This window comes from Neoarius graeffei, chromosome 2 (genome assembly GCF_027579695.1).
Source record: "Neoarius graeffei isolate fNeoGra1 chromosome 2, fNeoGra1.pri, whole genome shotgun sequence".
In the NCBI taxonomy this organism is placed as follows: Eukaryota; Metazoa; Chordata; class Actinopteri; order Siluriformes; family Ariidae; genus Neoarius; species Neoarius graeffei.
In genome coordinates, this window is record NC_083570.1 from 35,696,462 (window position 1) to 35,715,279 (window position 18,818).

The 18,818-nt window shown below is 38.8% G+C and overlaps 1 protein-coding gene across 2 annotated transcripts in view; it reads left to right on the top strand.

Annotated features, from left to right (window-relative positions):
* Positions 1-18,818, top strand: part of nbas (NBAS subunit of NRZ tethering complex) — a 547,303-nt gene that overhangs the window by 227,047 nt on the left and 301,438 nt on the right. For both annotated transcript variants that reach the window (XM_060914124.1, XM_060914123.1), the window contains exons 31-32: positions 6,487-6,599; positions 15,851-15,964. In XM_060914124.1, the coding sequence (XP_060770107.1) occupies positions 6,487-6,599; positions 15,851-15,964 (227 nt within the window). The remainder of the gene's footprint in view (positions 1-6,486; positions 6,600-15,850; positions 15,965-18,818) is intronic.

Here is an 18,818-nt window from a genome sequence, read left to right on the forward strand (position 1 = left end):
AGGGGCTGTAACCCCCAAAGCAGGAGAGTGGCTCCAGTCGATTCTAGAATCTGTGTTCCAAAATTTGATTGTTGTCATTTCATAATCACGAACACCTGATTGTTATTCTCTTAGCGCACTCCTCTGTACGTTGTACATTCAGTCAGTAAGAATATTCGTGAATGATGATGTAATCCTATTGGAGAAATACACTTAGTATTTTATAGCAGTTGGTAGTGGATATATGTATATAAACTAATTTAAATCCTTTATCAGGACTATAATGTAATAATGACATGCAAATAAAGCATGTCTGGGTGTAGTTATGTTTAATTAAATTGAAATGAACTGAAGAACCTTTTGTCTATTTGTAATTTATCAGACTGGTGTAGAACGTCTGGTTTAATCCATAGTACATTTCCAGAGCTATGGATATGAATTCAGTTTGTGTCTATAGCGCACACATCCAACGTCTTCTCAGGCCCAGATACGTCTAACAAATTAAATTGGTCCCACTTGAAATTACTCTGGGCTTTTTTTAGCTCACCATTTCTCTAACTCGTATCATGTATCTCTGGTATTTCAGTCTCTACAATATTATTAACCTTAATTTAACATCATAATATTACTCTTGTACTCCTCGATTACTACTGTGATAATAATATAACATCATAATATTACTGTACCTGTAGCAATTACCGCGTGAGGATTGTCAAAGGCAAGGAGGTTATGCAGTGTGTTTGGGGCTAGAATAATTGAAGAATCAGAACCAGTGGCCAACTCTGACTTGAATTCGTGGAAACAGTTGCACCTGAAGTTTGTTGATACAATGCCATGACCCTGGATTGACCTGTGACACCAAATCAAGTGAGGCTATTTCAAATAAGCCCCACTTTTATGAGCTTGCTTTGTTGATTACCCCCCAAGAACATCAACATTCGTCGTAACAATATTTAAAAAAAAAAACAATAATGTTATAAGATCAACAAGAGCATCAACAACAGAACATGAACATGAGTAACAGCAATACAACAACAACAAGCTTATCAACAACCAGAATATTATAACAGCAATGAGGCCAACAACCACAACATACATTAGCAATGTGACGAGCCATTTTTAAAGTAGTTGTCATACACTACACAACAGTATCAAATTAAAGAGTGTGAAGATCTGAACTGAAAACTTGTTTAATTTTGTAAATATGTCTTAAAAAAACAAAGTTATGAACATTTGAACATCCAGTGTTTTATAAAATTTCCACTTCTGTCCCCTGGTCACAAACCAGCAGTCATTTTCCATTGGTTTAATCTTCCATTAATGAGAAAAAAAAAAAAAAACTAAATCAGAAATGGATCAAAAAGCCAAAAATAAAGACAGAATTTTGAGTATCAAGGTAAAAATTACAGATAAAGGCTTCTTCTTGTAGATCACAATTCTGCACCTAGAAGGCTTAAAAGTAATACATCAATGAAATTAGTCCATCCTTTGTGTTTAAACATAAAAGCCAGAGTTTAGCGGGTATGCTCACTTTAAATTGTGGACACCAAGCATGACTAATGATGGTGGTGCTTGAATGCGCTGTATATAAAAGAGAGTCAATTTTTGTTCATTCTCTTCAAAACTGTATTAATGATATTTCCACGTTCTCATTTTTTCTCCATGAAAAAAATATTCGGAAAATCATTGATTTTTAGGAAGTATACAAAATTTTCCTCAGTGATCTGATCTTTCGCGGGCACTAGACAGCAAAGTGTTCAGCTGATTTTGTTAGAAAATCAAGTCAACATGAGAGATTCGACCACTAGGTGGGAATCATGAGTTTCAAGCTGATTGAACCAACAGTGAGCGAGCTGGAAACAACAACAAAACACACAGACCGGTGACGAATATCACGAAAAAACTCAATATGGCGGCGCCTGTGAATTTGGTGTATTGCATCACACATCATTAAAAAATGCTTCACGTAAAAGCTTATCACAACGCCACACAAAATTAACAATATACAGTGGATATAAAAAGTGTACACACCCCGTTAAAATGACAGGGTTTTCTGATGTAAAAAAATGAGACCATGATAAATCATTTCAAAATTTTTCCCACATTTAATGTGACCTATAACCTGGACAATTCAGTTGAAAAACAAACAAATCTGTTAGGGGGGAAAACATAATAAATAAAAAACGTACAATAAGCTGGTTGCCTAAGTGTGCACACCCTTAAACTAATACTTTGTTGAAGCACCTTTTGATTTAATTACAGTGTTCAGTCTTTTTGGGTTCACACCTGCCATCAAGTAAAATGATTCTGATTAACCTCAAATAAAGTTCAGACATTTACTCAGTTGCATCCTCCAGCAAAGTTCACAGAGAGCTTACAAAGCATCAAAGGGATCTCATTGTTGAAAAGTATCAGTCAGGAGAAGGGTACAAAAACATTTCCACGACATTAGATATACCATGGAGCACAGTGAAGACAGGCATCAAGAAGTGGAGAAAATATGGAACAACAGTGACATTACCGAGAACTGGATGTCCCTTCAAAATTGACGAAAAAACAAGACAAAAACTGGTCAGGGAGGCTGCCGAGAGGCCTACAGCGACACTGAAGGAGCTGCAGGAATTTCTTGCAAGTACTGGTTGTGTACTACATGTGACAACAATCTCCCGTATTCTCCATACGGTATGTCTGGACTATGAGGTAGGGTCGCAAGACGGAAGCCTTTTCTTACAAAGAAAAACATCCAGACCCGGGTAAATTTTACAGAATAAATACATCAACTCTCCCAAAAGCATGTGGGAAAATGTGTTCTGGTCTGATGAAACCAAGGTTGAACTTTTTGGCCACAATTCCAAAAGGTATGTTTGGTGCAAAAACAACACCGCGTATCACCAAAAGACCACCATACCCACAGTGAAGCACGGTGGCAGCAGCATCATGTTTTGGGGTTGTTTTTCTTCAGCTGGAACGGGGGCTTTAGTCAAGGTGGAGGAAATTATGACCAGTTCTAAATACCAGTCAATTTTGGCCCAAAACCTTCAGGTGTCTGCTAAAAAGATTAAGAGGAATTTCGTCTTTCAGCATGACAGTGACCCCAAAAAAGTTTTGGAGTGGCCCAGCCAGAGCCCAGACCTAAATCCAGTTGAAAATCTGTGGGGTGACCTGAAGAGGGCTGTCCACAAGAGACGCCCTCGCGATCTGACAGATTTGGAGCGCTTTTGCAAGGAAGAGTTGGCAAATATTGCCAAGTCTAGATGTGGCAGGCTGATAGACTCCGACCCAAAAAGACTGAATGCTGTAATTAAATCAAAAGGTGCTTCAACAAAGTATTAGTTTAAGGGTGTGCACACTTAGGCAACCAGCTTGTTGTACGGGTTTTTATTTTTTTATTTTTTATGTTTTTCCCCCTAACAGATTTGTTTTTCAATTGAATCGTACAGATTATACAGTAGGTCACATTAAAGGTGGGAAAAGTTTTAAAATTATTTATCGAGGTCTCATTTTTTTACATCAGAAAAATCTATCATTTTAACAGGGTGTGTACACTTTTTATATCCACTGTATTTTGTAAATGTTATTCATTCTTGAATTGACACTAGTTTTATGTAGATGAAACACTTTTAAATGTCTTTGTAGGCCAAAAGAAAGCATGCTGTTCTCCCATACAAACGTATGGGAGGTTCATCAGCGCAGCGGCGCGCTGACAAGCCTACTAACATCAACAGCAATATAACATCAAAAAGACCACCATGGACAAAAATATAACATCAACAAGACACCAACAACATAACGTCAACAAGGCCAGCAACAATATTGTGTCAACAAAACCAACATTGGTATACAGTGGTGCTTGAAAGTTTGTGAACCCTGTTTCTATATTTCTGCATAAATATGACCTAAAACATCAGATTTTCACACAAGTCCTAAAAGTAGATAAAGAGAACCCAGTTAAACAAATGAGACAAAAAATATTATACTTGGTCATTTATTTATTGAGGAAAATGATCCAATATTACATATCTGTGAGTGGCAAAAGTATGTGAACCTTTGCTTTCAGTATCTGGTGTGACCCCCTTGTGCAGCAATAACTGCAACTAAACGTTTCCGGTAACCATTGATCAGTCCTGCACACCGGCTTGGAGGAATTTTAGCCCATTCCTCCGTACAGAACAGCTTCAACTCTGGGATGTTGGTGGGTCACATGAACTGCTTGCTTCAGGTCTTTCCACAACATTTCGATTGGATTAAGGTCAGGACTTTGACTTGGCCATTCCAAAACATTAACTTTATTCTTCTTTAACTATTCTTTGGTAGAACGACTTGTGTGCTTAGGGTCGTTGTCTTGCTGCATGACCCACCTTCTCTTGAGATTCAGTTCATGGACAGATGTCCTGACATTTTCCTTTTAGAATTCGCTGGTATAATTCAGAATTCATAGTGCCATCAATGATGGCAAGCCGTCCTGGCCCAGATGCAGCAAAACAGGCCCAAACCATGATACTACCACCGCCATGTTTCACAGATGGGATACGGTTCTTATGCTGGAATGCAGTGTTTTCCTTTCTCCAAACATAATGCTTCTCATTTAAACCAAAAAGTTATATTTTGGTCTCATCCATACACAAAACGTTTTTCCAATAGCCTTCTGGTTTGTCCACGTGATCTTTAGCAAACTGCAGACAAGCAGCAGTGTTCTTTTTGGAGAGCAGTGACTTTCTCCTTGCAACCCTGCCATGCACACCATTGTTGTTCAATGTTCTGATGGTGAACTCATGAACATTTGCCAATGTGAGAGAGGCCTTCAGTTGCTTAGAAGTTACCCTGGGGTCCTTTGTGATCTTGCCAACTATTACATGCCTTGCTCTTGGAGTGATCTTTGTTGGTTGACCACTCCTGGGGAGGGTAACAATGGTCTTGAATTTCCTCCATTTGTACACGATCTGTCTGACTGTGGATTGATGGAGTCCAAACTCTTTAGAGATGGTTTTGTGACCTTTTCCAGCCTGATGAGCATCAACAACGCTTTTTCTGAGGTCCTCAGAAATCTCTTTTGTTCGTGCCATGATACACTTCCACAAACGTGTTGTGAAGATCAGACGTTGATAGATCCCTGTTCTTTAAATAAAACAGGGTGCCCACTCACACCCGATTGCCATTCCATTGATTGAAAACACCTGACTCTAATTTCACCTTCAAATTAACTGCTAATCCTAGAGGTTCACATACTTTTGCCACTCACAGATATGTAATATTGGATCATTTTCCTCAATAAATAAATGACCAAGTATAATATTTTTGTCTCATTTGTTTAACTGGGTTCTCTTTATCTACTTTTTTTTTTTTTTTTTAAGATTTTTTTTTGGGCTTTTTGCACCCACATTGGACAGGACAGTGCAGAGACAGGAAACGAGCGGGAGAGAGAGACGGGGAGGGATCAGGAAATGACCCCGGGCCGGAATCGAACCCGGGTCCCCCCGGATTTATGGCACGGCGCCCTATCCACCTGAGCCACGACGTCCCCCTTTATCTACTTTTAGGACTTGTGTGAAAATCTGATGATGTTTTAGGTCATATTTATGCAGAAATATTTGTGAAGGATTCACAAACTTTCAAGCACCACTGTAATATCAGCTGGACCACCAACAACCACAAGAACAAAAACAGCACTATAACAACAAGAAAAACTGTAATATACTATCAACAAGAGTGACAACAATTACAATATAACAAGACCAACAGTAGCAAATTACATCGTTTACCATCAACAACTACAACAATATCAACAATATAACCTCAAGAACATCACCAACAACTACAACAACATACGGTCAGCAAGACCAACAACAACAACTGCATAATGTCAACAACAAGTCAAGCAGTGTGTGGAGGTGAAAGGTTCCCAACCTTTGTGGACTGCATATTTTAGATTTCTCTGAAATATTAAAAGCATCAGTTTTGGCTTGTATTTGTGTTCAGATGGATTCTGTTTGTAAGCAGTGACAAGCGTAGGCTTCTTTTCCTCATGCTGCTGTAAAGCAGGAATTCTGGCTTGAGTTGTGATGGGTATCGGAGACAGGCAGACAGAAAAGGGACAGATTTTGTCACCCGAGTCTGAAAAGCCTTGAAAGCTGCAGACTTGTTTTCTGGCATGAAATTGTGGGTTTAATATCACTGACAAAAGATAGAAACTGTCAGTGCTTCCCCAAACCAGGACCAGTCAGCTCAAGCGTAACACTAACCTCGAAGAAATGGTATATGGTCTCATTAAAAGTGTTTGGCAGTGTTGCCTGAGTCACTGCTGCTGTACGGGCCGAAACAAGGATTCAATGTATTAGTTTAAATATTTTTATATTGTGCTGTTTGTTGTCTTGTACTGCGTTATCAGAACTTGATTCACTGAGAGAATCGAATTAACCTTTACAGTCCTCCTGTCTTTCTGCAGTGTATACAGTCTTAACATGGCACTTAATGATGGTGTGTGCGCGCATGTTATTTTTTTTTTCTCAGATCATGTCTGCAGCTGATCACAGACTGCCCTCCTTCAATCCAAGAAGAATTAGACCTCATCAGCTCCCTCTCTCGACTGGAGGACTTCGGGGTTAAAGTCTTGCCTTTACAAGGTAACCCCTCTCTCTCTCTGTCTCGCTTGCTCTTTCTGTCTCTCTCGCTCTCTCTTGCGCTTCGTCTCTTACTCTCTCTCTTGCTCTTTCTGTCACTTGCGCACTTTATCTCTCGCTTTTTCTCTCTCTCTCGCGTTCTCTCATGCTTTCTCTCCTTCTCTTACGCTCTCTTTCTCTCACTCTCTTGCTCTTTCTCTCTCTCATGCTTTCTCACACGCTTTCCTCTCTTTCTTGCTCATGCTCTCACTCTTACTCTCCCTTTCTCACTCTCTCTGTCGGTCTCTGTCTCTTGCGCTTTCTCTCTCTCTCTCTCTCTCTCTCTCTCTGTCCTTCGTCTCTCTGCCCATCAGATTTTTGTCATTCTGCCATCTGCTGTACCACTTATTTGTCGTTTGTTTAACCACCTTTTTACCCTATTCTGTCTTTCATTCCACCATCTTGTCTTCCAAGTCTTTGATATTATTATTATTATTTTGTTCTGCCACAAGCTCTGTCTCAGTGAGGGTCAGAGTGTAACAGTAAACTGTAAATCAGGGATGCTTAAAGGAGCACTGAGCAAGGAGAGATTTAAAAAAAAAAAAAAAAAAGGTAGTGAAAGAAGTTCCGTCGAGTTTGAAATAAAGTCAGAAGCAGAGTGTTCTCAGGAAGTTTCACTCAAGTGAAAGCAAAGAAAATGATCATAATTGCTCACAACTACCCAGGAACCATGTCATTAAACAGCAGCCGTCAGGGCGCTGAATGAGAGTGTAATTTGTGTGTCTGTCTGATGATGCAGTCTTTGTTTGAATAAATAGTCACGTAGTCCGTCCTCATTATTTCCTGTCTCTCAAGTGCTTTAGTGGTCGAAAGGCCAGTTCTTTCCTTCTGACATGCATCAGATGAATCAGTGATTTTCTTGAATTTTATGAGTAAAGTACAGAAATTGCAGAAATAATGTGTCTCTCAGAAAATGGGTTGGAATTCAGTGAAATCCATCATCTTTGGCATTACTGATGTGTATTAATCTGTTCTCAGGAGATCTCGCTCTTTCTTTCTATCTTGTTCTTTTTTATCCTTCACTGATTGATTATACGCCGTTGAAACATTAAAGAGACAGAGAGACAGCTCTCTGAGTTTCGAATTTTTTTTTTTTTAATCTGTGAAACCATGGACTGGAGGCATTTTCACCATTTTGAAATAAAGCTTTCTAATGGCTAAGTTTTCTTTTTTTTATGATGGAATGAAATGTGCAGCTGTCGGATAGATAAAAAAACGGACAGCACTGAAAGGAATGAGATGATGCATTTAAATTTAAAAAATAAAAAATTCTGTGGCTCGTAAAGACACAGTGGCAACAGACTCCTCTGCTTCTCTGTATCTTTCTGCCTCTTTCTTCCCCCCCCAAATTTTAAACTTCTTTTCTGTCCATTTTCACACAATGCAGATAGAATGAGAAGGACGAAAATGCTGAAGGCTGATGAATCAAAGAGCCGTACAGATTCGTAGTTCACCACAGAAATCATCACATGTTTTCACTTTGGTTAACGGAGCCCTAAATTACCCACAATGCTGTTTAACTACCTGCGTTAACCCTTAGGCTACATCCACACGACAACGGCAACGAGATGTTATTTAAAAAAAAATCGCGTCCAAATGGGCAACGATCAGTAAAACATCAGGTCCATATGGCAACGCAACGCTTGCTGAAAACGATGCAATACACATGCCACACCTCTAGGGGCGCTGTAAGACGGTCCCTTCGGAGACACCAGAACAATAGAAGTAGTTAAGGACGCATGCGCATAAACTATTATGCGGGAGACTTCATATTAGCCACAAAGTCAGAAAAATCTGTTCGTAAAATTACATTATAATGACCAAATACAATGAAAAGTATTTTTCCAGTCTCACCTGTGAAAGGTAATCCCATGTGATCTCGTTTGGACGGTAAACCTGTTGGTACAGTTAAACGCAGCACATGAATGAGGCATCTTTATTCTCCGCTTTGACCCATCCAATATGGCGGCGAGGATGACGTATGATTCTACGCGGAAGGCGGCGTCTTTAATGGTCCGGAATAAATTGAATGCTACATGTTGATGGATTAATTTGTTGTTCTACGCCCTTTTTGAGGAATGTATTGTAGGACTTAAACCAACATCTGAAGAGGTTAGATCGCTCCTTTTTTCCCCCCTATTTTTGCTGGCGGGATTGACTTTGCCTAAGGGCTATTCTCTCTCTCTCTCTCTCTCTCTCTCTCTCTCTCTCTCTCTCTCTCACTTTGCACCATTACACAGTAAATATTCACAGTGAAAATATTTTGTAAGCGCATTTCATGAACCAAGTTATAGGATTTGTTGACAACTCGCATCGAGTTCGTTACACTTCTACCCGGCGTGAAGCACTCACAGTCATGTGGTTGTGACGTCATCGTAAACAAATCCGTTCTACTCATCCAGACGACTTTGCAACGGCAACGTTGCCAGATCTTTCCACTCTGGAACCCATTCTCAAAAGATTACGTTTTGGGGCACCCAAAACGCCGGTGCCGTGTGGACGCCAGGCCGAAACGATAAACAATTGTATCGGATTCACCTGAATCCGTTGCCGTGTGGACAGGGCCTTAGTTTATCTTCACTTGAGGAAAAGGATGTACAGTAGCAGTGCTTAAATCCTGTATTCTGTCAAGCTGTCTCACCTCCTTATCTGTTCACTCTGATCAAACAGATCAGTTTCCAAAGCTTCAGTCTGTGTTTGAAGGAATTTGATCAACAGTCGAGACATAAAAAGAACACTCCACATAAATAAACTGTATTTAAACAATTCAGTTTTAAACAATGAATCGCTCTGAATGTCTACTCTCTTGGTTTGAGCCCTGGGTTCCACCTGTGAAAACTGCATTTGTTGTTAAAAAGGATAAACCAACATACAGTATAGACCACAGAGCTTTCTATGGGAGAAAAGCAAACCATTTTGAAGCTGGGAAAAGAGGAACAATCACTCAGGAGTATTGGACATAGCCAAAAGAACAACTTGAAATGTCCTGAAAAAGAAAGAAACCACTGGTGTATTAACAACCTGGCATCGGGCAGGTCGGCCAAGGAAACCAACAGCAGTTGATAAACACTCTGGTACCAATGAAGAAAAAAAACCAAAACAACAATGTTTAGTCATGAAAGTGTTCCGGATTTCCCCGGAATTCCGGATTTTTAGATTTTCTTCCGGATTTTTTCCGCTAATGACCCGGAAATCCGGATATTTGACAAAACTCTTGAAAATCTCCGGTTTTCCGAATGGAGAAATGTATTTTTCGGATTTTTTGCGTTCCTAGACGCGGCGTAATACTTCGCATTGTCCTTGCATGGGCGCAGTCCTTAAATTGCCCAAACATAGTTCATTGATTAAAGACAGGTGTTCTTTGTTAATGGCGCGTGTGCCGGAGCTCGTTAGGTGCGCGCGCCCAAGGTGCGCCTTCAGGTGCACGAGCTAAGGCGCACAGGACTGACACCGTTCTGCGCAAGCGCAACACAATCGCACTATAAAGCATGGTCAAGCTGCCAGTGTAGCTGCAGTCTTTTTAATTGCGAATTACGAGTATTTTCTCTTGTGTTAATAATTCGCCACGTCAAAACAAGCAAAACTTTCCTCCTTCTTTCAACGTGAAGAGAGGTAAGCACTTTATTATATATATATATTTTCCCATCAGAGTTGCATTTTGTGGCTTCGAAGCTAAGTTTTAGTGCCGTTTCTAGAACACAACATCAAGAAAACGTGGAAGAAACAGCAATAATGGAAGAGCCGGTTTCTAAGCTGCCTAAAACTAGCAATGGTAATTATTTTTTGTTACATAATGTACTCAGGCTGCCAGTCAGTGTGTGACACACACACACACACACACACACACACACACCCTACGCCCCTGATTTATATGAGAAATGTGGTATTCATTGGTGTGTTTAAATTTACAGAGAATACGAACTAATGTAAACAATCAGCTTCAACTCGCATAAATATGAATTGGAAATTTTTAGTTCACTTTAGCTTATGCAAACGCACAACTCTACTAAAAGATTGATAAACGAGGCTCAATGTCCCCAACATTGAAACCTGAAAGCTTTAGAAACTCTAACAGACCTTTACTTTTTAACAGTACTGTTTTGGGATTTTGCTGAGTTTACCTTCAACTGTCTGATTTTTTTCAAAGTAATGAACTGTGTAGCCAGGAAAATCACCGCGTTTTCTAAATTTGATATTTTTGACATGTTAATCATTAATGTACATGAAATAAAAAGGCTTAAAAGTTATAACTTGTTTTAGTGAAAATAAGTACTAAAATGCACTAGAATGCAGGGTTTTGCGTGTTATGTTATTAAAATATTTTCGGGGAATGTCCCCCCCCCCCCCCCCCCCCCAATATCTTAGTTTGACTTTCAGTTTTTTTTTCTTTGCTCCACATTCATCTCTAAATGTTATATCACCAGCAACCTCCACAAGGCGGGGTGAAGGTTTGAATCCACTATTTGAGGAAGACTTGGAGAGCAGAAATATAGAAGCCATACCCCAAGATATAAACCACTCATCAGCAGTAACAATCAGACGGCCAGATTGGGTTTCACAAAGAAATACAGAAACCAGTTACAAAAAGTTCTGGGACTAAGCCAAAGTGGGACCTTTACCAAAGTGATGGAAAGACCAAAATGTGGAGCAGAAGAATCTGCTCATGATCCAAAACATGCATCATCAGTCAAGCACAGTGGTGGTAATGTCACGACTTGGGTTTGCATGGCTCCTCCATGAATGGACTCCCTAATCTTTATTTATAAATGGGACTCATGATGGGAACAGCAGAATGAATTCAGAGGTCGACAGAAACATTCTGTCTGCCAATTTACAGAGAAACGCAGCCAACCTGTTTGGGAGAAACTTCATCATAGAGCAAGCCGACAACCCAAAACACACTGCCAACACAACACAGGATTTCACGAGGGGAAATGTAGAAGGTTTAAGCTTGGCCAAGTCAATCACCAGACCTGAACCCAAGTGAGCAGCGTTTCATCTCCTCTGCCCTGCTTTTAATACCACAAGGAAACAATTCTACTCCCAAAGCACACTGAGCGATGTATTCAACAAGGTGCCACCATCAGTTGTTTGAGAATTTTTGTTGCACATGCGCTTGAAATGTTATTTAGTCACTTACCCATTTGTGTAATTTTATTTACTTAAATCAGCCATATATAACCTATTCTCACATGTGTAACTTTAAACCCCTACCATCTCTCTCTTCTCATTTATAATCATTTACGTATTATCTGTGATATATTCTGTTACATGTGCATTGGAAACACTTCATTAATCTTTTTACATATCTAAGGAATTCTATCTATTGCAACTCTCGATATATTTATCAGTTATTCCACGAAATCGAGTCGTACGTGACCTGATAGCCAATGAGACGCGTAGAGCCGAGTTGGCTATAAGCCATTTACGACGAGATTGAGTGGAATAACTCTCTTATTCTATCCACGTTCACTGAATTTTGAGAAAAAGAGCATTTTTTTTTTATTTTTTGCAAATTCAATAAATAAAAACTTTATACAAAATGTCGACAAAATCATTTCTGCTGAGAATGTAAAAAACTGGCAAAATGACAGGAACGATTTGTGAAAAATGCAATAATAATAATAATAATAATGAAAAATAAAAAAAGATGCATTCTTACCATCAAATACTTTTATTCCATATTTTGTTGCGCTTTTTGTATTTTGGGGGGCTTTGTTTTTGAGTAGAGTTTTTATTTCGTCCCTGGTTGGTTCAGCAACACACTCTGCCATTTTGTTTTCCTCTACTCATGGTATATGAGCTGATAGCCTACACTCACTCACTATCCGTTTTGAGTCAGTTGACACGTAGCCTAGTGGTGGAGTAGCCAATCGGAGCACACGATTGCTCATATCCAGTGAATGTGGATAGAATAAAATATGGTATCACCTGTGCATTCATTACATCTTATCAATCAAGCTGCTTACCAATGTAATTTTATTTAATTTTTCTCTCATCGTTTATTGGTGGTATTTCCAAGGCACCTTCTTGCCATGACATAGCCTCAGACGTTAAAATGGCAATAAGCCTACCTACCTAGACTAGCGGTTGCACAAATACTGACATTGACCTATTTGACCAGTAATGACCTAGTTGACAAAAAAAAAAAGTTTCAGGATGGCACTATTTTTTGGCAACAAAGCAAGCGTGTCTCAAAACCCACACTGCCACACAAAAAAAATAAATAAATCTGAGCAATATAAGTCAATAGCCTCAAATCTCTGTAGTCTTTCCTATAAGTCCATTACAATAAATATCATTAAACTTATTTCCAGCCATTTCTAGCTTTACATTTTCTCACTCTGTTCTCAGGTAATTTTGCTTCTTTCTTGAAATAAAATATTTAAAATGACTAAAATGGTCTGACAGTAGAACAGGACAATTTAAGCTTGAAATTAGTAATAATGGCTCAAAATAGTTTCATGAATCTTTTATTTGGGTTAGTAGCTTTTTACTTGAGACAAAATATTTTCACTTGCTGTGGATTTTTAAAAAAAAAAAATTTATTTTTATTTTTTTCAGTGTGCTTCAATTAACAGCCACACACAGGCTGCACATTATACTTTACATATTTAATGCTTTTTAGGGTGCATTGTTAATGATGAAAACACAGAAATCAGTGCAATAAATGTACAAACTTATCGATGTGTGTATATTATGCACCATTTTCTAAAATTGGACTCCTCTGGATGAGCTGAAATCACTGACTAACTAAGAACACAGAAATTATGAATGAATGAATGAATTTATTTTTATTTCGAACATGTATAAAAAATGTATGTAACTATTTGTACATACAAAAGAAAGACAACGAGAAAGTGACAAAAAATAACTAAATAAAATAACATAAAGAGCTAAGACATTACAATACACCGCACATTGTTCGAAAAAGGAGTGGGAAGAAGTACTTCATAAATATCCATATAAATATATAATTACAAAAAATATATATATATATACTATATACCATATGTACACTTCATAAATATCTATATAAATATATAATTACAAAAATAAATATCTACTACATACCTATCCCTGTAAATATGAAGATATTAACTATCCCCATAAATATATATATATACCATATACTAAGTTAGTTCTAATATAACAATCAACCCTATTCTATTTATCCCTCATCATTCTCCATTAACATACTTCCTCTTCTATATACTTGTTTAAAAATATTTTTTGTACCTTTTTTTTAAACAGATTTATATTTGCACTTTGTTTTATTTCTGTCTCCATGTAAAATTACATGTAATGTGTAGTTTAACAATAATAAAATTCCAAGCTTAATGAAGGATGAGATGTCTACAGCAAGCCGTGTAATAATTTAACATTCTTAATTCATGATTCGAGTCGATTCACAATATTGGCTTCGTGATTTGATTTTCACACAATATTTTTGAAGAAAAAAAAGAAAATTTCATGACCGAAAAAAAACCCTATTTATTTTCTTCTTGTTTATCAGCTTAAATATTCCTTTTGTTAAATGAATAAACAAACTTTTGTTTCATTTTCTTAATAACCAGCAATAATTATTCATCAACATTTTGTAAAGTTTGGAATAAAATGTAATAGTCTGTTAACTAAAATATTCAGGACCTGTAAATACAATTATTACAATCTCTGCAATAACTGCTTACACTGCACTTTATTTTACTGACTTGATCACTTTACACATAGGTGCGTAAATATACCTCGTACAATTGTGCAATATCTGCCTACACTGCAATTCCCCCACTTACTTTATCTTGTATTTTATGTCGTTTATTTATAGTCCTTTTTTCCCTTCTACTGCTGTTTTATCGGAGTGCTACCAAACTAAGTTTCGTTGTATAACTACAATGACACAAGTCTTATTTATCGAAAATATTGCTTTTATTTAGTGACCGTGAGTTGGCCTAGTGGTTAGCATGTACTCCTCTCGATCGGGAGATCGGGAGTTCTACTCGTGGTCGGGTCATACCAAAGACCATCATAAAAATGGTACCTACTGCCATCTGGCAAGGCACACTGCAATACAGATGCGAGTGGGGAGTCAAACTCTCACAGTTACCAGAGGACTAGCCCCGCACTGTAACCCTAGCTATGTAATAGGCGAGAGGCCGAGGGCTACAGAAACGGAGATCAGCGCCGCCCTATGCGTCATATGGTGCAGGAAAGGACTTTAGATTGCTTTTATTTAAGATGAAAAAAGTTCATAACAAATAAGCCTTTTCTTAATAAACACTTATGAACATTTCCTCCATCCATTTCCTCCATGTGCTTCTCTTTTCTTTAGCTTTCAGCAGTCTGTAAAAAGAGAGCTCCGATTTCTTGTTAAATCTATTTGTACACAATCACACAACAGCTCTTTCCCATTTTAGGTTTTTGTGTTTTTGTGCTTTTGCAATATTAGAGCTGTGATACTTCCATCTTGGGTGAAGTCACATGAATTCCCACTATTGTATATTATTGCACCCTTTGCTGTCGAAATAACACAGTTGCAGTCTGACAATGTCAATTTATTTTTAATTTCAACAGTTCAAATCATGATAAATTTGTATCGCAATTTATGGTCACACAGTATATATCGTTACATCACATAGTATTTATCTGCAGCTTCACCAGTCTGCGATGTTCAGCTCTGGCCTCAGTAGTATCCCAAAGCAAGTCTTGGTGTGGATTAGTTGACTTCTTGAATAATTTTTTTTTTTTTGTCTATTAGTATTATTAAAATACACATGGATGATGGACAGTCTAATATAATGCCCAGTTTAAAGCATGGATCATGATAGATGAATAGTAATGTGAAAGCCAAATTTTAGCATTCGTAATAATGTTTATGTTAATAGTAATGTTTTGATGCTGTTGCTTATTAATTCCTATGATTGTGCTTGGTGTAAGTATTATGCAAATGATCATGTGGCTACAATAGAAACAGAATGAGTTAAGCTGTGAAGTGAAAATTCTGTTTATGAAATGAAATAAAATAAAATGGCTTGACCATGTACTTGGTCCAGTTTAGTGTGTTTTGGTTATGATGGATTATGGTATGGATTGCTGAATCCAGCTGATCATGATAAAATGTCATATAAAATATAAATTGAATTTTTGGAGTCGTTACTGATTCAGCCGAGTCATTAAATGTTAATCTTCTCTCTCTATCTCTCTGTCTGTCTCTGCAGTGCGATTGCGTGATGACCGGCTTTCATTGATTAAAGAGTGCATTGCTCAGTGTTCCACAGCCTATAAACAGTCCACTCTGCTGCTGGAGCTGGCCAGGTTGCTTCGGGTCTCAGGTAACATTTGCACACCTTCCATAATGTACAACTACCATTGCAGTTATACTTGCTACTTTTATATGAGCGTGCATTAAAATGCAGTTGTCAAAACTATCCGTAGGTATTTGCGAGGTAATTCCATCGTGATAATATTGCTGTCATGACAGGCTTACACAGTGTTGTCACACTATCCTCCAGCAGGATTGTCACGCTCCTCAGGTACACACCGCGCAATCTGACACAGCTGCTGCGATTCTCCTGACGCAGTGTTGCATATCCACTTCATTTGTACAAGGAAGAAGGCCAAAGAGACTGACGGCTCATTTATAGCTCGTGTATAGCATAATGGGTAAAAATACGTGGAATAAAATGCAAGGCTAAACAGAGAGAGCAATAAAACACAATTAAAAGGAGATTAGTTTCGTGTTTCATCACCTAGGGGAGGAGAGCTGTTGTCTTGTTTTTATTAAAATATGAAGTCTGTCAGATCTACACTGAATACAGACAGTGAAGTAAGACAATGCAAGAGGTAGTAATAATAATTATATATGTACACCGATCAACCATAACATTAAAACCACTGACAGGTGAAGAGAATAACATTGATTATCTCATTACAGTGACACCTGTCAAGGGGTTTGATATATTTGTCGTCAGCTGTCCATCACAAGCAATGATGACTGCTTCAGTAGGATGTGCAGAAATGCAGATGGACCGCAAAGCCCACACCAGAACCACAGAGCCATCCGCAGCGGCACCACGAATGGCCCGGCTGAGCCGCCATGAAATGCCTGGCCTCGTGAGCTCTTGTATACTATTCTCCTCTCCTAGTGAAGCGCCTTGCACAGTAAGGTGAGACAAACGATGTTGTACCCCTATCGTGTTGTCTCTCTGGACCTCCAGATCTGATGCCAAGTGGTGCGCAAAAGTGTCACAGACCTGACGGGTATGGAAGTTGCCCCACAGTGACAACTGACTTGCTGAGTGATGCCATCTATTGGCCATTGGAGTGGCTCTTCCACATGCCATCTGGTGATGTGCCACTGACTTTGTTGGGTTTATTTGCCACAATAAGCACCCTGATGCCAGTGCCTTATTGGTGATGTACTATTTAACTCATAGCTGGAACCCAGGTGGGTGCTACCACTCCGGGTCAGAGCGGACCTGGGAGCAATGGTGATTAAGGGGTAACTCCACTTTCCCCAGTACTCAAGTCCTTCCAGACCTGAGACTCACCACTGGTTGCAGTTTAAAGTCGTACCCAGGATATATTGGGGAGCAAGAGAACAGCCAGTTCTCGAAGTTGATGTGCCAGAAACAGGAAAAACGGGCAAGGATCTGAGCAACTTTGACAAGGGCCAAATTGTGATGGCTCGATGGCTGGGTCTGAGCATCTCCAAAATGGCACGCCTTGTGGGGTGTTCCTGGTATGCAGTAGTTAGTACCTACCAAAAGTGGTCCAAGGAAGGACAACCAGTGAACCGGTGACAGGGTCATGGGTGTCGAAAGGTCATTGATTCATATGGAGCACGAAGGCAAGCCTACTGTATATGGTCCAATCCCACAGAAGAGCTACTGTAGCACAAACTGCTGAAAAAGTTAATGCTAACTTCTTTCTGTTTTAGCCATATATATATATATATATATATATATATATATATCTCGATCGAAATGTTCCCTGCTTTGCAGAAATGATCCACACTGATGAGAGACAGGTTTCCACAGACTGCTGCACTCTTCTAATTAAGTTTACCTTACACTGAAATCTGTGAAAACACAATCTTGTCGACCACAGCAGCTGAGAAGCTGTTTCCTGTAAACAGAGCTCTGTGTAAGTAGTAGTCATAAAGAGGACTGTGAACACAAACCTCACGATTCAGGCATCAAGTGGCCTTTGAGGTAAATCATTTAGTACTTGACTTATTTGAGTGAATCAGCCTGGTCAATAACCCTATGAAATGCAAACCTTATAAAGAAAATGGAGTAATATCCATATACAGTTGTGGTCAGAAGTTTACATACAGTGACATGAATGTCATCTTGGATATGAATGTCATGGCAATATTTGGGTTTTCAGTAATTTCTTTGAACTGTTCTTTTTCTGTGGCAGAATGATTGTACAATGAATAAAACACTAGAATTTGGTGCACAAGTTTTAATTTTCTTTGGGTTTTCTGAAATCAACACAGGGTCAAAATTATACATACAGGGTCAAAAATTTACATATGCTCACTTTGGTTATTAATTCAAAGGTGCTGAAACTTCCAAAATGTCTCTTATCTTGCCAAGGCCAAGGTCTCTTAACTTCCTGTTAGTGATCATGACTGACTACAGCTGGTAGCTTCTCTGTGCCTTCATAAAAAGGGTTTGTTTCCAGCACTCATTGGATTGACTAACACACACTAAAATGGGAAAGTCCAAGGAGCTCAGTGCAGATCTGAGAAAGAGGATTGCTACACAACTCCGGAATGTCGCTTGGAGCCATTTCTAAACAACTGCAAATTCCAAGATCAGTTCAAACAATTGTATGCAATTTATTGTGAGGTGTAGTCACTTTGCCAAGCCACTTTGCTTCAAGAAAACCCAAACTGTCACCTTCAGCTGAAAGAAAATTGGTTCGGATGGTCAGGAACAACCTGGGAACCACCATGGCACAGCCCTGCCATGAACTGGAAGCTGATGGATCACCATCTACAGTTCAGCGAGTTTTACATCACCATAGACTAAGAGGCTGTTATCCAAGAAATAACCCCCTACTCCAAAATTGACACCTTCAAGCTTAACTAAAGTTTGATGCTGACCACATGGACAAAGAAAAAGCCTTCTGGAGGATAGCTATATGTTCAGATGAGACAAAGATTGAGTTGTTTGA